This window comes from Vicia villosa, unplaced genomic scaffold, assembly GCF_029867415.1.
Source record: "Vicia villosa cultivar HV-30 ecotype Madison, WI unplaced genomic scaffold, Vvil1.0 ctg.000273F_1_1_3, whole genome shotgun sequence".
Lineage (NCBI taxonomy): Eukaryota > Viridiplantae > Streptophyta > Magnoliopsida > Fabales > Fabaceae > Vicia > Vicia villosa.
In genome coordinates this window covers 170,904-189,544 of record NW_026705115.1, presented here as the reverse complement: position 1 = coordinate 189,544, position 18,641 = coordinate 170,904, and the positions used below count along the sequence as shown (strand labels likewise).

Below are 18,641 nucleotides of genomic sequence, written 5' to 3'. Positions count from 1 at the left end.
CAAACCAGCAACAACACCTTCAACAATCAAAACGTAAACATTAAAAGTAACAAAGTTAACAATACTAGACATGATAATCTAGGTAAAAATAAAGGAAAGAGGAAAATTACCTTGGAGGATACAAAGAATGGATATTGCAGGATACATAAGATATGCAAATACTTGAGGGAGATAGAGAAAAGCATAGAGATTAGTCCTTCTTATTACAATAATAAAAATATTAGTCAATAGAAGAGAGATAGAGGTGACAATACTGCCAGAGTAGATAGCATATGGAGTGAAGGACAAACCTCATTAACAAAGAAAAATTACTAAAAAATTTTTTGGCAAGAGTAAAATAAGAAGGCCACTACTCAACAAAGCGACAAGAAGATCTTAAATAACATAAAAGACAACAACAATAGACCCACTCACAAAGAGGAAAAGTAGGAGAAAGACAACCTCGAAAAAACACAACCTTGATAACAATAAGACCATTTACAATGGAGGTGTTGAAAAAATTATTCAATAGTTGAATAGGTGCAATGAGGTGTTGAATAAAGAGTTGAAAGTGATGTGGATTAATATGTGTTGAAAACATTCAACATGTTGAATGAGAAAGTGTGGGCCCACATATATTACTTTGCAAAATTTTATTGGTTGTTGTGATTGTTTAAAATGGTGGGATTTGGTGTTGAATTTTATTAAACAAAACTATTGTAGTGAGTAAAAATTAAATGAGTGTTGAACTATTATGTGGAAGAAAAAGAAGATGATGTAGAGAATAAAAAGTGAAAAAAGAGAGTGTTGAACATGCAAACCATTGTACATAGCCTAATATCTAGAAAACCTCGAAAGAGAAAAAGTAGGAGAAAGTGACTCTGAGTAGTATGCCCTTGCTAAAAGACCTAAACAACAACAATAGAGGGAAGCATGAGTTAGCATTCAACAAGAGTAGATATGACATATACAGAAAAGTTTCAATCTCCAGAAAACCTACAAAGAGAGAAATTAGAATAAGGTGCATCAGAATCAAATGAAATAAATATGAACAACAACGAAGAGAACTATGAGTATACCCTTAACAATCATAGTTTGCAAGAGCACATGAAAGATAACAACGATTCCCATAAAACCTCGAAAGAGAAGAAATAAATGAAGATTAGTCAAGGTAACAATCACATGCAAAAAAATTGAAAAACAACAAAAAGATGGAGATTATCGCTTTAATATTATTCATAAAAAATATTTCACCCTGAAAAACAATAATCTCTAGAATATATAGAGAGAGAGGGATAGAGAGAGAGAGAGAGAGAAGAAGCAAAAGATGGAAAATCAATTAAATGATCACATGCATAATGAGATGAACAAGAATAAGGAAGTGAAAGACAGTTTTACCTTCAACAAAGGCACTGAGATCGGGAAAATGAGATTTGAAGAAAATAAACCCCATAAAAACAACATGCAAAACTCAGATCTAACTAGAATCAACAAAAGCAAATGTCAAAACATCAACATGCAAGATGAAAATCGTAACATAATAAATGTGATTTAAAAGCTTAACTTCAAAGGTCTCAGAAAGAACACACATACAACCATCAATAGGAGTACCTGAAAATACACAAAAAGAAAAATTAGTATAGACGCCAACCTTGCGATTGAGGGAGATTGGAACATAAGTGCGATTTTTTAAAACGAGAATGAGGAAATCGTTGAAACTACTTGGAGTCAACGTGGTTATTCCAATTGAACAACAACTGAAGGCCAAGCCATGCTCTATGCTCTAGATTTAGCGAAGGAGATGAAAGCTCAATGGATTCAAGTTCAAATAGACAATAGGATTGTGGTGGATAAGGTTTCAAAGACATATAGTAAGAAGGAGAGAGAAAGAAATGACACAAATGAGAAGGACATGAGTCATTTAAAGGCACTGATAGAGAAAAACCCTAGTTGGCTTTAAACATAATCCATCATATTAGTAGAGAATGTACAATTGGGAGGCTTATAAAATGGCCAAAAGACTATCCAAGAAAAAAATAAGGTGTGGATCAAATACCACTTTAGAAAAAAAAAACTTAACATATCTTATTAATTATTTTATCAAACACACTTGATTGAAAAAAAATAGTTTATCCTATTTCATCACGTTTCAATTTGTCATAAAAAACTCTTAATGTATTTGAATGAGGTATTAACGAGGGAAATATAACGTTTTGAGAAAATTTAAAATGATCTGAACAAAATTTATTGTTTGGAGAAAAACAAATAAAAGAAATTGTTAAAATCTATAAAACATTTTATCGAAGTTAAATTTAATAATTTTAAAACAACACCTAAAACAAAAGAATTTAAAATTCTTCTTAAACTCTAAGTAAATATCAACTGAGTTATTATTATTATTTCAATATTTTCAAGTTGGTCCCATATTTTCCAAAACTTTAATAGAACCCCAAATTTAAAATAAAAATTGAAGATTTTGAATTAGTCCTTTAATTTTTTGAAAATGGAAAATTGATCCCTATTTTTTAAATTTAAAATTGGTTCAAAATTTTATAAAAATGACAATAAAAATTTAACGCTGAATAATTTTAATACTCTATCCAAATAAATTGATTTCAATTGAATTGTTTAAAATTTTCAATTTTTTAAATAATTCATCTAAACACACTTTTTTTTGTTTTGTTTTGAATATTCTATCAAGCTTAAGCGTTCTAGTTGATCATAATTAAATATCATGTTAAACAATGTCGGTCATGTCAATTTTCTATAAACATAAACAAGTTGGAAATTTGTTTTGTTGTATGATGGTTTTCAATTCAAAAGTGAGATATACAGATCATCCTAGTTTACTTTTATTTAAACTCGCATCATCTTACATTGACAAAAAAAAAAAGCACATGTGGCAACATTATTCAATTAAACTAAACTAATCATATCGTTGCTTTGCTTTTTCTTAAAATTTATTGAATAATCAATATATTAAATTAAATAAATATTAAATATACATAATTAATTCAATAAATTTTAAAATTTAATTTTTTTTTGTGTAAGCAAGAATTTAATTAATGAGAGAACTGAGGGTTCTCCAACCTTGTTACACAAGAACGGAACAAAGTCCGACAAAATAAACGATATTACAAACCAATTACAATTACGACAAATAAGATATTGGATCTTTACTAAAGTCGTAAAAATTACAATTGGGATACGCAATATCGCCCAAAAAGGACCACCTCCATATCAAAATTTTGATATTCCAAACAATATTGTTAATGTTCCAAGCTTCGTTCCTAAAGCAAAAGCCGTTCCTTGTCAACCAAATAATCCAACAAGTAGCTAGCCAAAACACCCCCAATTTACCAACTTTGATCCCTTTTACCCGCCCCATGACATACCATTCCATAAAGGAAGGGATACAATTGAACTCCTTCCGATTCGGGTAATCCACCCACACACCAATTTCATTCCAAACAATTTTAACCACTTCACACTTGAAAAATATGTGATCCAAATCCTCCGAATGTGAATCGCAAAAAAACAATTTAAGTTAGAAGTAGAGAAATTAATACCTTTATACACTAAAAGATCTTTCGTGGGCCTATTCACAAAAATTCTCCAAGCGAAAGCTTTAATTTTAAAAGGAACCTCCATCTTCCAAATCAATTCCAAAGCCTCCTCATTCTTATTCAAGGGACCCAACGGTGTTCTCAATGAAGCATACCACCAATAACACGAAGACACCGAAAAGCACTTTACCGAATCCAACACCCAACACACGGAATCAATATCATCTATCAACCCCCCAAAATCCTCCAAAAGACCCCTCAAAACCGCCAACCTCGGAGACAAATTTTTCTCCGCCACTTCCGCCACGGAAATGCCAAAATCACCCCAAACCCACACCCCTTCTCGCCATCCTCCCATAACCGCTACGGAGACTTTTTTCAAAGAAGATAACTCAAAGAGATCCGAAAAATCATCCGACAAACTAGAGCTATTAATCCAACCAACTTCCCAAAAAGGAGTACTAAAACCGTTTCCCACTTTAAACCTACAATTTGAAATTAAAGGATCCTTAAGAAAAGGAGAAAAAATACCAACCTTTAATAAGTCTCGCCACCAAAGGGAGGAAGAAGAGCTAGAGCGAGAATCTCCTCCACATAGAATTTGCATTTTGATATCTCCATAACGAGCCTTCAACACCTCCCACCATAGAGTCCCTCCTCCATTTACAATCCGCCATCTCCACTTATTCAAAAGAGCGCAATTAAAGTCTTTAATATCTTTAATTTCCAAACCTCCTTTTAAATAAGGCAACGTCACCCTCTTCCAACTCACCCAATGAATATTCCTCTTATCGATCGCACCCCCCCAAAGAAAATTACTTTGAATCTTGATACATTCCTTAACTACTTTGGTCGGCATCTTATAAAAAGACATGAAGAAAATAGATAAAGAGCTCAAAATAGACTTCAAGAGAGTAATTCTACCTCCAAGATTAAGGAACCGGTTTTTCCACCCGTTCAAACGCCTTCTCATCTTTTCCAATAAAGGTTGCCAAGTTGTTTCCTTCCTCGGATTGAAACCAATCGGAATACCGAGAAACTCGAAATTACTACTTTCCATTTTACATGAGAGATACAAAGAAGCGGCTTCTAAAAAATGTTGAGAAGTATTTACTCCAATCAATTTGCTTTTGTGAAAATTGATACCAAGCCCCGATACTAACTCAAAAGCTCTCAACACTACTTTCATGGCTTTCACGTGCTTCCAAGAACCTTCACCAATCAACAAAGTGTCGTCCGCAAATTGTAGAATATCCACACAAAACCTCCTTTTAATCAACAAATTCTCATACTCTCCAATTTCGATCGATTTCCGGACCAACCTAGAAAGCGCCTCCGCTACCAAAACAAAAAGAAAAGGTGATAACGGATCACCTTGTCTTAGCCCTCTCTTCACGGCAAATTATTTAGTTGGACTACCATTGACCACCACCGACATCTCACTTTTGAAAACCAAAAGCTCCATCCATTTCCTCCATTTGTCACCGAACCCCATCTTTTCCAACAAAAAGCGTAAAAAGATCCAAGAAACCTTATCATAAGCCTTTTCAAAGTCAACTTTAAATAAAAGACAAGACAAACCTTCTTTCTTAACAAAATCCACCACCTCATTAGCCACCAAAACCCCGTCAAGCAATTGTCTCCCCGGAACAAACGCGCTTTGGCATTGAGAAACTATGGAGTTCAACACACATTTCAATCTCCCCACTAATATCTTTGCCATAAACTTATACATGCAACCCACTAAGCATATCGGTCTATAATCATCCAAGCATAAAGGGTTGGAAGCCTTTGGAACTAAAGCCAAAAAAGAGGAAGTAACCGCCTTAGACAATTCTCCCCCCATATAAAAATGCTCGAAATACCGCATGAAATCCTCTCTCAAAAAATCCCAACATCTTTTAATGAAAAGAAAAGAAAACCCATCCGGACCCGGACTTTTACCTCATCCACAACAAGTTAAAGCCTCTTTAACTTCATCTTCTTGAAAAGGTCTCTCTAGCCACAACTTATCCTCATCATTAATCCTATCGAACACAATCCCTTATAACAACGGTGAAATTCCCTCCTCCTCTTCAAATTTTTTGGAAAAATGCCGGACAACATGCTCCTTAATCTCCAACACCGAATCCAAAACACCTTCCGAAGTATTAATGGGACCAATATGATTATACCTTTTTTTTTTCATAACCTTGTGAAAAAAACCACTATTAGAATCACCTTCCTTTAACCATTTCAAGTTTGCTTTTTGAGCTAACATATTCTCTTTTATCCTCAAGTTCCTCCAAAACCGGCTAGTAGCTTCTTTTCTTTTAGTAACAATTTCCGGGTGAGATTCCTCCGCTTCCACTTCCAACAAAAGATCCCGTTGATTAATCTCATTGACCTCCTCTTGAATCTCCAAATCCATTTTACCAAAAACCTCCTTATTCCACCACTTTAGCCTCCCTTTCAAAAGAAAAAGTTTTTGTTTCAAAACGAAGTCGCCTCTACCTTCCACTTTAAAACTTTTCCATTCCTTCTCCACGAAAGCATAAAAGGAACTACACGAAAACCATTCATTGTTGAATTTAAAAGGCTTAGGACCCCAATTCTTAGAATCCACTTCCAACCAAATTGGACAATGGTCCGAGACATCTCTTTCTCCGATTCTTTGACCAATCACACCCCAATCGTTCACCACCTTATCCGAAATGATAAATCTATCAATCCTACTCATCTATTTACCATCCCCGCTAAACCAAGAAAACTTTTTTCCTTTGCAAGGAACATCCACCAACCCACTCTCCTCTATGAAATCCGCAAAGCCCTCTAATTCATTAGTGTTATGCACAATCCCTCTTCCCTTCCTCTCACTCCTCTTCTTAATCGCATTAAAGTCACCCCCCATAATCCATTCACCATCATCATATCTCTCCTTTAACTCCAATAGTCTCCTCTATAACCTCCTTTTCTTATCAATGTCACAAGAAGAATATACGTTCACTAAATAAAAGAAATTGAGATTCTTCCGAAATTTCACTCCAAGATACCCCTCGCCTTTGAAACTATTAATGACCTCCACCACGTCCTCCTTCCACAAAGTTAAAATACCTCCCGACCTTCCCGAAGAATTAGAAAACGAATAACCGATCCCATTGATGCTCCAAAAACTTTTCGCCATAAAATCTTGTAAATTGGAAATTTTATATTCTTGAATCATAAAAATATCCGCTTTGCTTTTTTGTATCAAAGAACTAATTCTTTTCCTCTTCAAAGCATTGCCACCCCCTCTAATATTTAAGGAACCAATAATCATGAAAACGAATTATTTTTCTCCTTCACGCCTTCTTTTCTCAACAACGCTTCTCTTTCCAACATATCTAACCTCTCTATAACCTCCACTTCACCACCTTTGTGGACTACCCCCAAGGATTCCATTGCCTTCCAAATCTTTGACCCGACTTCACTATCCAAATAACTCCATTGCCTCTTATTATTCCTTCTAATGTTACTAAGATCACTACTAAAGTCATTTTGAGATCCTTCCCTGCCCTCTGTGCCTAACAATTGAGAATTCACCAACATTTTCCTCTTCCATTTGCTCCTTTTTGACTGCTCGCCAATACCCACCAAGGAAACGGATCTCCTGCCACTAGTCACATGAAGAGGCCGAGACTGTCCCTCCTTTCCTCTACCCCTCTGCGCTTTCCTAACAGCCCGTAAGTGTAGTGAACCTCCAAAATCAGAGATCTTTTTAAAATTCACTGGTTTAAACCTTCTCTTTTTGCCTTCCTTCGCCAAAGAGACAGCCCTGTCAAACGTTTCAGCTACCTCTGATGAACTCCGAACGTTGCTACTGCTGTGCAAGTCGCTGTCCCCACCGACAACACCCACCACCGTTTCTGCATCTTCTAAACAAAAAGGGACTGCTGGAAAACAAGGATTACCGAGACTGCTCATGCCACCTGAAAAACTGGCTTCCGAAACCATAACAGAACCTCCCCCTCGATTGCCAAACGCCACTGACGCCGCACCAGAACTCCCAGCCGGAGACAGATTCAGATTCTGCCTAGCTGTGCCATCCGCAACCTTCGTTGCATTAAAACGCAAATCTGCAGCTACCGCATCTGCATTAACTACCTCCAAAACTGTCTCCCCCACCATTTCCGAAGCAAGCTTGGTATCATCCTTGTGCTTACGTTGGTTCAGAATATCGTCATTACTCGAGAATTCCTCAATATCATCTTCCGACTCGCTACCAGAATTTGATACCTTAACAATCGAATCCGACGAGAAAGACTCAGATCCTGTGCGGACAGAGGGACACTCTTCTTGGTTCAACCTGACTAGCTCCTCTCTAATCGCAAGCTTAAAAACTATGCCATCAATCGAAACCGAAACGCTTTCGTTCAAGAAGGAATCGAAAGGCAGTAATAAACATAGTCTAGCCACATCATAACACTCACCAACCGTCGTAGCCTCGTCTAAACTCACAAACTTCCCCAAGGTATTAGCTAGCTGAACAAAAAACTCCTCCTTCCAAGCTTGAGCAGGCACGCCGTAAATCCTAATCCACGTTGATTTCTCTACCTCCGCTATACCTTTGTTCCACCTGAAAACCTTCTCAAAACAATTGGTCCACCAAGCTTCCCCCTCATTCACAAAGTTATCAATCACACCTCTTTCGTGCTCTTCCAAAAGACATAACGAAACCCCTAACGGCGTTACCTTAACGTTATAGTAACCCTCCATTTCCAGCTTAGTTTGCATCCCGTAGGTAGAACCGAGTATCTTAACCTTCCCCACAAAAGCCTTGTTGAACCTGTCTAAGTCCACCGCTGCCGCTGAAAAACTAAACAGGCAGCCTCTGTTCGCTACTGGCCCCGTTTGGATGTTGTTTACCACATCCGCAAACGTCCTGTTCCGCTTCCTCATCGGGTCACCTCCACCAGCATTATTAAACTCAAACGCCGTTTGCCTTTCCCGAGCAGCTCCATCACCCAATCTCACATTTCCCCCATCCAAACCTTTGCCTAACCGAGACCTGCGTCCGAACCTTGGTTCGTTCGCGTGAATTTTCCTCCCTCCTATCTGAATGTTATCTAAGGAAATTGTCAACAACCGCGGATCTTCTACCTCCTTAAACCTCGCAAACCCAAACCGTTTGCCCCCTTTGTTCCTTCTTGGAGCAATCGACACCTCAATCACATTTCCAATACACCCGAAAAGACCGAATAAATCCTTCGACGATGAACTATCTAGGAACTCTGAAATGTAAATGGACGTGATATCTCCGGAAACTGAACCAAAGTCGATTCTGCCTAAAATTTAAAATCTGAGAGAGTATTATTTAATTTTTAATTAATGTAATGCGACAACATTATTTAATTAATTATTTAATTACTTTTATCATTAATAGAAACATTAATTTTGTAAATTAGATAAAATTAGAGAATCAAAAAAGTGAAATTTAACCTTTTGAATATTAGTGGTATTTTTTTCAATATTATAAGTGGTATTTTTTGTTAATGGTATTTTTTATTATACTTTTAAATATTCTTTTTATTAATGGTATTTTTTATTATACTTTTAAATATTTATTATTTTTTCTTCAATAATTTATATTTATCTCATACCGTTAATAAGATATAATTTTAAAAAATATATAATTTCTTTTCATTCAAATAATTATATTATTTAATACATGTAGAATGATATAAACTGAATTTTAATTAAAAATTTGAGAAAATAATTATTTTGTTATTAAAATTAATACAATTAATAATAATAAAAAAAACCATACTAAATGCTACTAATCTTTGTGTTGGGTCAATCCATACAGAATTTTGTTTTAGCTTTAATTAAAAAAAAAACCAACAATAATTTATAATATAGGCGAGGAAGAATTAGTCAGCAACAAGATTATCATGCTTCAAAATATCTGTGTTTGTCTATAAATACATATTCTTCAAGAGATGATATATGTGCTTCCCATCCTAAACATTGCAATTAATATAGTATAAGAAATATGAAACCTTCCTACAAATTGAAGTCATTTGTTGCTCTTTTAGCAATACTCTTAATACTAATATCATCTATGATGGTTAGTGATGCCCAATCCAATTTCAAACATGGTGTGTTTCTGTTAACTTTTTATCTTTTATTTTCTTAATTGACAGAATGACTTATTTAAATTTCATATGGTTTATATGGTGTAGGGCGAAAACTTTTCCAGAATTATGGCGTGCCTGCTTTAAACACAAGTCCTGGATATGGATTTCCAGATCCTCCATCTCCATGACTCTTCTCATATTCTTTTTCTCCTAATATTTTTATCTCTATTTTAATTTTAATATTTCCATTTATTATAAAATTAGTTTATAATAAAGGGAAAATGAAATTAAGAGAAAGAAATAAAAAACTTGAAAAAAAGAATGAATAGAGAAAGACAAGATCCAGACCAGTTAAATAGTACTATTAGTTTATAATTTGGCATGTCCAATTTCATTGCAATAATCATCACCACTTAATGGGTCAATACGGTCTTGGTGCACTTGGGCTATGGTGAAAGTATACATCTTGAAAATTGCTTATCTGAGCTTATGTAGTTCTCACATTTTCTATAAATTATAACTAATCGGATATCCGTGCGTTCGCACGTGTACTGTTGAATTACACGTATTTAAATTCAAAAATAGATTTTAAATAAAGCATAATGTTAAATAATAGTTAGTAAATTATATAAAAGTATAAATTAAGTTAAAATGTTTTATTAAAAAAATGGAACAATTAATAAGACATAACAAAATTATAATTATAATTATAATTTATTGTTAGTAAAAACCCACATACGTTCTATAGTTTATGATAATCTTGGTTTCTATATGAGGTAAATTTTGATGGTATTCATTATATCATTTTTATTTGAAATAAAGTCTAAAAATGAAATCAAATCTTCAAACAATCTTATTGTTGGCATGAAATATTATCATATCTCACAGCCAATTTTGGCTGTTGCTAACCTCTAGAGTTAAATATAAGAAGAAAAAAAAGTGTATCTAAACATAATTTTAAACACGATACATTAATTTTTCAAATAGGAAGCCTAACTACATTTTATAGGAAAATTCTTATATGAACACAATTATAATACATGAATTTACACATATCCAATCATACTATTTCTCATATCAAACCACGGTGAAACGCCTTCAACACGAACAACAATGCCAAGAATAGTTCATGTATAAATAAACAACCAAAAAAATCAATAAATCAAAACATATTTTCTCCTTCACCGCCAAAAACAATGATGTCAATCCAATTTGTATTTATTAATATGTTTTTCATGAGGCATCACCTGGTTTTAAAAAACGGTTTGCAAAAGGTTGCGACAAAACGGTTTCAGCATATGTCTATATTAATACTGTTATTATATTAAAGAATAAATTATAATTAATTCACACCATAATGATCGCAATCGGTGTAACGACATCTATACCGACGAAATTGTAAAAGTCTACACACAAACGCAACACGACCGCAAACGTTTTTATATCTTTCAAAGAGTTGAATAAATAGTAGATTATATTTGTATTAGCATACATATACATATACATATAACCCTGATAATTTTCTTTTTCTTTTGTTTAATAAAGAAACCTTCAAAATGTAAAGAAGTGAAAATATTCTAGAGAGAGATGCTCTCTTTTCTCTTTAGAATATCTCCTCCCAAACCTTTAGGATTTGTTGGTGGCTGCCCTCCACCTTCATGGTGGCTCTCATCTACCACTTTTATGGTGGTCACTCCTCCCTCTATGAAGGGTAATCTCTCTTTCACCCAATCTCACTCTCATACGTCCATCAAATCTAACCCCCTCATCGGATTTTCCCTCTTTCCACTGCAAACCACCACTTAACCATCCTCCTCTCTGTTGAACCGGCCGCCGCCTAAGCCACCACCACTACTAGAAGATGAAAATATCCTCAAAGGTATTTGCATCTCAAATCCGCCCCTCTCCTCTGTTTATGCTCTACTGGCTACGATTCGCGCACCCCCATAACTGTCGTGGTTTTACAACAGGTTGTATTTTGTCCCTCGTTCAGATCTAGCTTTTTATGTCTTTATGTTGTCTATTTTATGCTTTGGTCATTTGGGTTTTAAGACTGCACTCATGGTGTTTGATAAAAAACCTCAAAGGATTTTTGTGTTTTGGAGTAACACTATCTCTAGTCAACAACAAAGGTTTGAGTTTTCCATGAAAATGGAAAATCTTGAGAACAAAGGAAGTCGATATGCGCATACACAAGTCAAAGAAATCATCCTTAATTGGATTTGGAAAAAGACAATAGATTCTCATTCTTATATTGCCACTAATGGTGCTCTTACAAGAGTTGATGATTTGATGATATGTTGTTGTTTCTGGTTTGGTTGTATTCCTTTAGCTTTTGATAAATCTATGTGTAATGTCTTAGATACTTCTCAACTATGGATGGGGTTTATCCTATACCATAAGTCTATTGTTGTTTGTAATGCCTCTTGACTTTTCTCTTAATGAAATAGTTTTTCCATAAAAAAAAAAAAAACCTTAAAAATTGACAAAAGGTACAAGAGCAAGTTTGAACTATTGTTCCCTTTCATTTTTATCATCCACCCTTTGAGTTTAGCTCAAGAACCAGCATCTTAAAAAATTGTTATCTCTAGTGGTTGCATTTGTCTCAACATATATAGAATAAAATAATTAAGGGTCAGAGTTTACTTGATCCAAGACACTGCTAACACTTAAGAAAATGTATAATTAAAACAATAAAATCATAAAACCCAAACAATACCTTTAAAATATAATACTCTAATTGAAAATTTATATAATTTAAACTAAAAGTTAAATTCTTCAAAATATAGAAGTACAAATTCAAAACCACAACCAATACAAAATATAGCACTAATAACCAGTTAACCACACCCGAAAATAGAATCAAAGTCTCAAATGTTCCAACTCAAACCAACCAAACTACGAATTAAATCTATCAGGGTCTTGGACACATGTAAAGGTGCCAAATAGTATTATTTTTACGGTCTCTGTTCCAAATTATTTGTCGCAATGATAAATTTCACACAGTAATAAATGAAAGAGAGAATGATGACTTTACCAAACTATCCTGATTAACTATTGGTATATTAGAAATAACATTAATATTAAGTGAGAAAACAATAAATTAAGAGTATTTATTAGAGGATATAATTGGAAGATTAAGGCTCTGTTTGATAAAACTAGTTAATAGTTGGTAACTGGTAGTTTATAATTGGTAGCTAGTATATTATAGCTGGTGACTGATAACTGATAAACTAAGATGAGTCTTTGGTAAATTAGTTGTTTTATTAGCTGATAGATATAAAATGACATAAAAGATTATTTTAATTAATAAGTATAATAATATTTTGTTAAAATAATAAGGGTATAAATGAAGAAAAAAAAGTCGCAAACGAAAAGCTACAAGTTCAAAAGCTATTTCAAATAGCTTTTGAATAACTAAAAACTACAAACTAAAAGCTAAAATAGCGTTACCAAACAAAACTTTTTCATTAATGTGAGTTGAAAAGCTAAAAGTTAAATATAAAATTGCATTGGTAATGTAAAATGACAAATATTTTGGGATAATATTTTTTTTACAAATGTGACATTTATTTTTAGACCGGAGTAAGACAAAGAATATTAATTACACTATTGATCGTCGGAACGAGCACGGTGGTGGTGCTGACTGCTGATGTAGCAATCAATTATTATCTAATTAGTATTATTTATTTTCTTTTATAATACTATTATCTTGATATTTTACTTTTAAAAAAACATGGATATTCTCTTTCATTCTCACCCACCGCCATAGCCACCATGCTTATCAAAATTCCTCTTTCTTTTTCTTTTTCAACACTGTATATATTTTTTATCTCTTTGAAGATTCTACTACGAACGAAAATCCGGTATAATTAAATTAACAAGAAATTAACTAATTTCCCTTGATTCCTTCCCTTTCATCTTTTCTCCTCTTCATTTTCTTTTCCAATCACTATTGTTTCAAAATTTTGGTGTTTGTTGGGGATGTTAACCCGCACAAATCCATTCGAAAACCCGCAACCCAAAAACTTATAACCTGTACAATCCGAAACAGAAAACAGGCGGAAATGGGCCTCTATAATCAAGCCGCGGTTTGGTCCGGTACATATTTTGGGCCCGAATCCGCCCAATGTCCACCCCTAGTTCACTGCTGATGTAGCAATAATGAGGGTGGTGTACTAGTGTAGTGATTCTTCTTTCCCAAAATAATTAAAGAAGAGAAAATTAAATCAACAACTCTCAAAACTTCCTCCAGCTATCTCTTGCGTGTCATTGTTGATTTTTTTGCATAATTTCTACAAGCATTCGGTATCAGCAAGGTCGGTCCTATTTTTTAGAGGTCCTGTGCAAACGATAAAAATTGAGTTAAATAAAAAAGTTTAGCAACTAACTTAAATATTTTTTTGGTTGTGTTTTTTCCTTGTTTCAAAGAGACGAAAAACACATTGTATCAACTCAAAGGAAAGAACAGTGGTTGTCATCGGAGGTGGCTGGTGTGTGGGAGGCAAATATTCGACAGTGAAGAGCTATAAAAAAATTAGAATAGATACATGAAAATGTAAAAATGTATTGAGGAAGGAGATGTGAATTTTATATTGGCCGGCATCAATTCATTCAAAGAAAAATATTTTTTATATTTAAATTATAAACAACGTTAAAAACAAAAAAAAAAGTTTTAAGTAGTTTAATAGAATTTGACTAATACAATTATGATTTCTATATCTGCTTGTTAATATGGAAGTGTTTTAATTAATAAACAACTCAATTTTAAAATTGTAAAATATGAGAATACTTATTGATCCTATAATTTTTAAAATAAACATTAAAAATTTGTAGTTTAAAAATACTTTTAAATAATTTTTAAAATAAACATTAAAAATTTGTAGTTTAAAAATACTTTTAAAATAACAAGACTTTCAAAGCATTAAGACATAACAATAAAAGCCTCAAAATTTTATTAGAATTGATATATAAATATAAGGAAGATAAACTAGTTAAATAAAATTATAAAACTTTATAAATAATACATCAAATTAGATTAACTCTATTAGTTGTTTAAAATCATTTTAATAATTTAATTTATTATTTATTTATTTATGCTGTCTTAATGAAAAATAATAATGAATTTTTTAAATTTTAATTTATTATTATAATATAATATTTAATAATAGAACTAGACATTGATGATAATGTATTATATTTTATATATAAATTTGTTTCATGAGCGTATATGATTTTCTTTGTGTCTTTATACATGTTTTATTTACAGTAAAGTAAAAATCCGTGTAAAGTTGCTTGTCTATGAAAGTAAAAATATAAATTTTGTAAAAACTGCTACGGGTATAGATCAAACACAATACCATAGATTCCTCAAAGATTATATTTACCATTAGGCCAACATCACTCTGTGTTATAATATTTGCATTCGCTATATATTATTGCTTGTTCATTAAATTTTTTTAACTCATTTTTCGGCTCTGAGTATCAGATGTCATCCTTCGTAATGGTGAAATTTTGTATCCAAGATTCACAATGGTTAATAGGCCTTTGATCAACAATATTCAGTCATTGTTTCTCATATATGTCAGATACAAATTTGTTCATGTTTAATCCTTCTTTGAACATTTCATCGGTTAGTTTTTTGGCTGTGAACATCTCTGGTAGTAGGATCCCAAAGTTGTACTCATCACCATTAGTTGAAGCCTTACCTCGTAGACCATATTCTGAAACATGTCACCCCAATATTAGATAACTATATATATAACACACACATATAGTTATGCTAAAATATATAGTAAAAGAAAGTATAATTTCAAAGGGAAAAAATCTCGTGTAAATACCTGGGGCGAAATAGCTGATTGACCCCTTCAGTTCTTGTTATGTTTCTATTAAGAATTTTGAAAGAGAAGCCTTGCCAATCCAGAATATGCTACAAGTGCAAGTATAAACTGATTTGTAAAATTTCCAAACATGTCTGGAATTTCACCAGACAATCTATTTTGGTATATCAATGGAGCTGTTCAAAAAAAATTGAACCCAACTGTCCGTATTGTTTCCAATGGAAAATTGTTTTCATAAAAGACAACATTTTTAGACACAAAAATATTGTGACTATGCAAGTCATGTAATATATATATATATATATATATATATATATATATATATATATATATATATATATATATATATATATATATATATATATATATATATATATATATATATATATATATATATATATTCTACCTTATGCTTTTACATTACCTGTTGACTAACTCTTTTCAAGGATCTTAGGGATTTAGGACGGAAGGACTATCAGGAGCCTAAACTTCTATCGAGGGGCAAGAGGATTTATTTTCCTCTAACCAGATGCTTTTCAAACTCGAAGATACAATTAACTTCCGACAAGGGGCAAGAGGATTTATTTTCCTCTAGCCATATGCCTTCAAACTTAAAGGTACAATTCCTATCAAGGGGCAGAAGAACTTATTTTCCTCTAGCCAGGTGCCTTCAAACTTAAAGGTACAATTCCTATCAAGAGGCAGAAGAATTTATTTTCCTCTAACCAGATGCCTTCACACTCAAAGGTACATTCCCTATCAAGGGGCAAAAGGATTTATTTTCCTTTAGCCACACGCCTTTAAACTCAAAAGTACCGTACCCTGAATCAGAGGCTATGACCCATTAGATATGGTGAGCTTGATTCTTATAGAAGGGCACTCGAAGATGAAAGCCAAAGGTCTTCAAACGAAGATGCAACCAAAGTCATTTCTAATGTTGCGAACTAGACAACGAGTTTCTCATCTTCTTCCTCAAATCCCTGAAGCTCTCTAGGGCACTTGACCATTCGATTGATTACTGTCAGCCATTCAGAGACAAGATTCAAGACCTAATAGACACAAAGGTTATCACATTCGCACCTGCAATCCATATTTGAAGTTCTCATTCGACTCAACGGATCTTCTGAAGCAATAAGTCCATACGAAGAAAATCTCCTCAACTTTGACAATCTCTACATCATCATGCATGTTCATGCGTAGTCTTTCTTGTTTTAATTCAATACTGTTTATATGTCATACTTGTTTGCTTTTGAACTATAATAATGATGCATCGAATATGTTTGTCTTGAAAAAAATCATTCGCTCTCGCTCTAACATGTTTTTCTTTGCTTGTGATACCAAACTCTTGGTGATGAAGCATGATAACTCCGAAGGGAGAATGACGAACACATAATACTCATAATCTCAAATGGTGTGCTTTCGAGTAAAACCCTGTTGATGATGTACATGCATTGTTTCAAATTCTCAAACACTGGAGATATAAGGAAGTTAATCCCTTGTCAACCCCTTTGAGCCTTGAAGTATGAGTTTTCTTTTCTATACGAAAAAACCCTCATATTTAACCCAGGGGCAGGGTAGTGCTCAATTAACTTGATCGAGCATTCAACATTCATCAGGAGCACGCATCCAAGGATACAACAATGGGTATCTTTCAAAATATTGAGGAAAAGTCAATACCACAATGGTCATCCCTCGTCAATCAAAAAATGAGGCAGTCACAATATTTCCAATCAATCGAAGACGTCTCAGGGTCACATGATTTGTGCAAAAAAAAAGAGAGAAAAGAATGAAAAAAAAGAAAAGAAAAGAACGTTTGCTGAGTCAACAACTCGAAACAAGTGACTTAGGCAAAAGTTAGGGCATCCCGCTGGACTTCAAACCCGGAATTCAAAAGAATTTGTCCAGACAAAAGTTAGGGAAACAAAAAAGATCCTCAACAAAAGGGAAAAGTCGTGTGACTATAAATTCAAGATCATGTGATCAGACACCAAGAACAAGATGTAAAGTGATTGCCATGTCCAAACACCTCATTGATTCCTCAATCATCTCAAACTCCTCTTGAAGAATGAACGCTCACATCGAGTTAACTGAGCTTAGGTTGGAGAACATCACGAAGGGGGTGGGCACCAATAAATTTGAGCCTAAAAATCCTTTTTTCTAAAACTATGAACCTGGCCACGTTACAACCCTCAAAAGTCCTAATTGAAGCAGGGTTAATTCGAAAGCATACTAAACGAGAATACGATAAATTGACTCCTAGGAGTTTTGCTAAGCACTTGAGTTGGTATCACACCACCTTTCACAAAAAATCGATGTTTTGACATCCTTCCAAAAAAAAATTCTTTTTTAAAAACTTCAAGGCAAACATGAACTTTGCATTAGAATTATATTTCTCATACCAAACATTCTTTGCATATGAACAAGTATTTGACACCAGGAAAGCTTCCGTCATGAGCCGCAGATGAGAGGTCTAATCCTCTCAAGAGACAAATTGTCTTCAGAACTCCGTTGAGATCGAACGAGAATATCTCAAATACTGATTACCCTCAGGGGCACAAAAACAGTTGAATACCCTTTTGAGTAAGAATTCATATATCTGGGGCAATCAAGTCAAGACTCGAAGACTCCCTCAGAAGTGTTGATCAGTCAGGGGCATTATTCCTAAGTTCATGATACTGGGGCATGCTGCTTATGATAGCACAAAATCTCAAAAAGTTTTCTCGACAGACAAAGTTGCTTCAGAAATACATCGAAAAGCACAAATATCTCTTGCGCCTAACTCAGTGAGCTAAAGGCTAATGTTTACAAGGGGCATGCTATATATCCCATTTATCTGGGGCAATCAACTCGAGATTCAAATAATCTCTCAAAGGCGCTTAACAGTCAGGGATTTATTTTCCCCGCAAAACACTGATACAATTTACTGTCATCATTAACAACATTTTGCATTCATACATCATATACCTCATAGCATAAGCATAACATTCTCATTCATTTCAAAAACAGTCATAATACATTACATGCATCATGACATCGCATAAGAAACTAACTTTACCTTTTTAGGTCACTTCCCAGTCGAATATCATTTATAGTACCGGGACAATCAAGACAAAGACTTAATCCTGACACTCATTCATGGCAATGGAGCCTCTGACAATGGA

The 18,641-nt window shown here is 33.7% G+C and overlaps 1 protein-coding gene across 1 annotated transcript; it reads right to left on the bottom strand.

Annotated features, from left to right (window-relative positions):
* Positions 1 to 5,589: 5,589 nt before the first annotated feature.
* On the bottom strand, positions 5,590 to 6,264 carry LOC131626202 (uncharacterized). The gene has a single exon (XM_058897032.1). It carries the CDS (start codon positions 6,262 to 6,264, stop codon positions 5,590 to 5,592), a length of 675 nt encoding a protein of 224 aa, XP_058753015.1.
* Between the last annotated feature and the right edge of the window lie 12,377 nt (positions 6,265 to 18,641).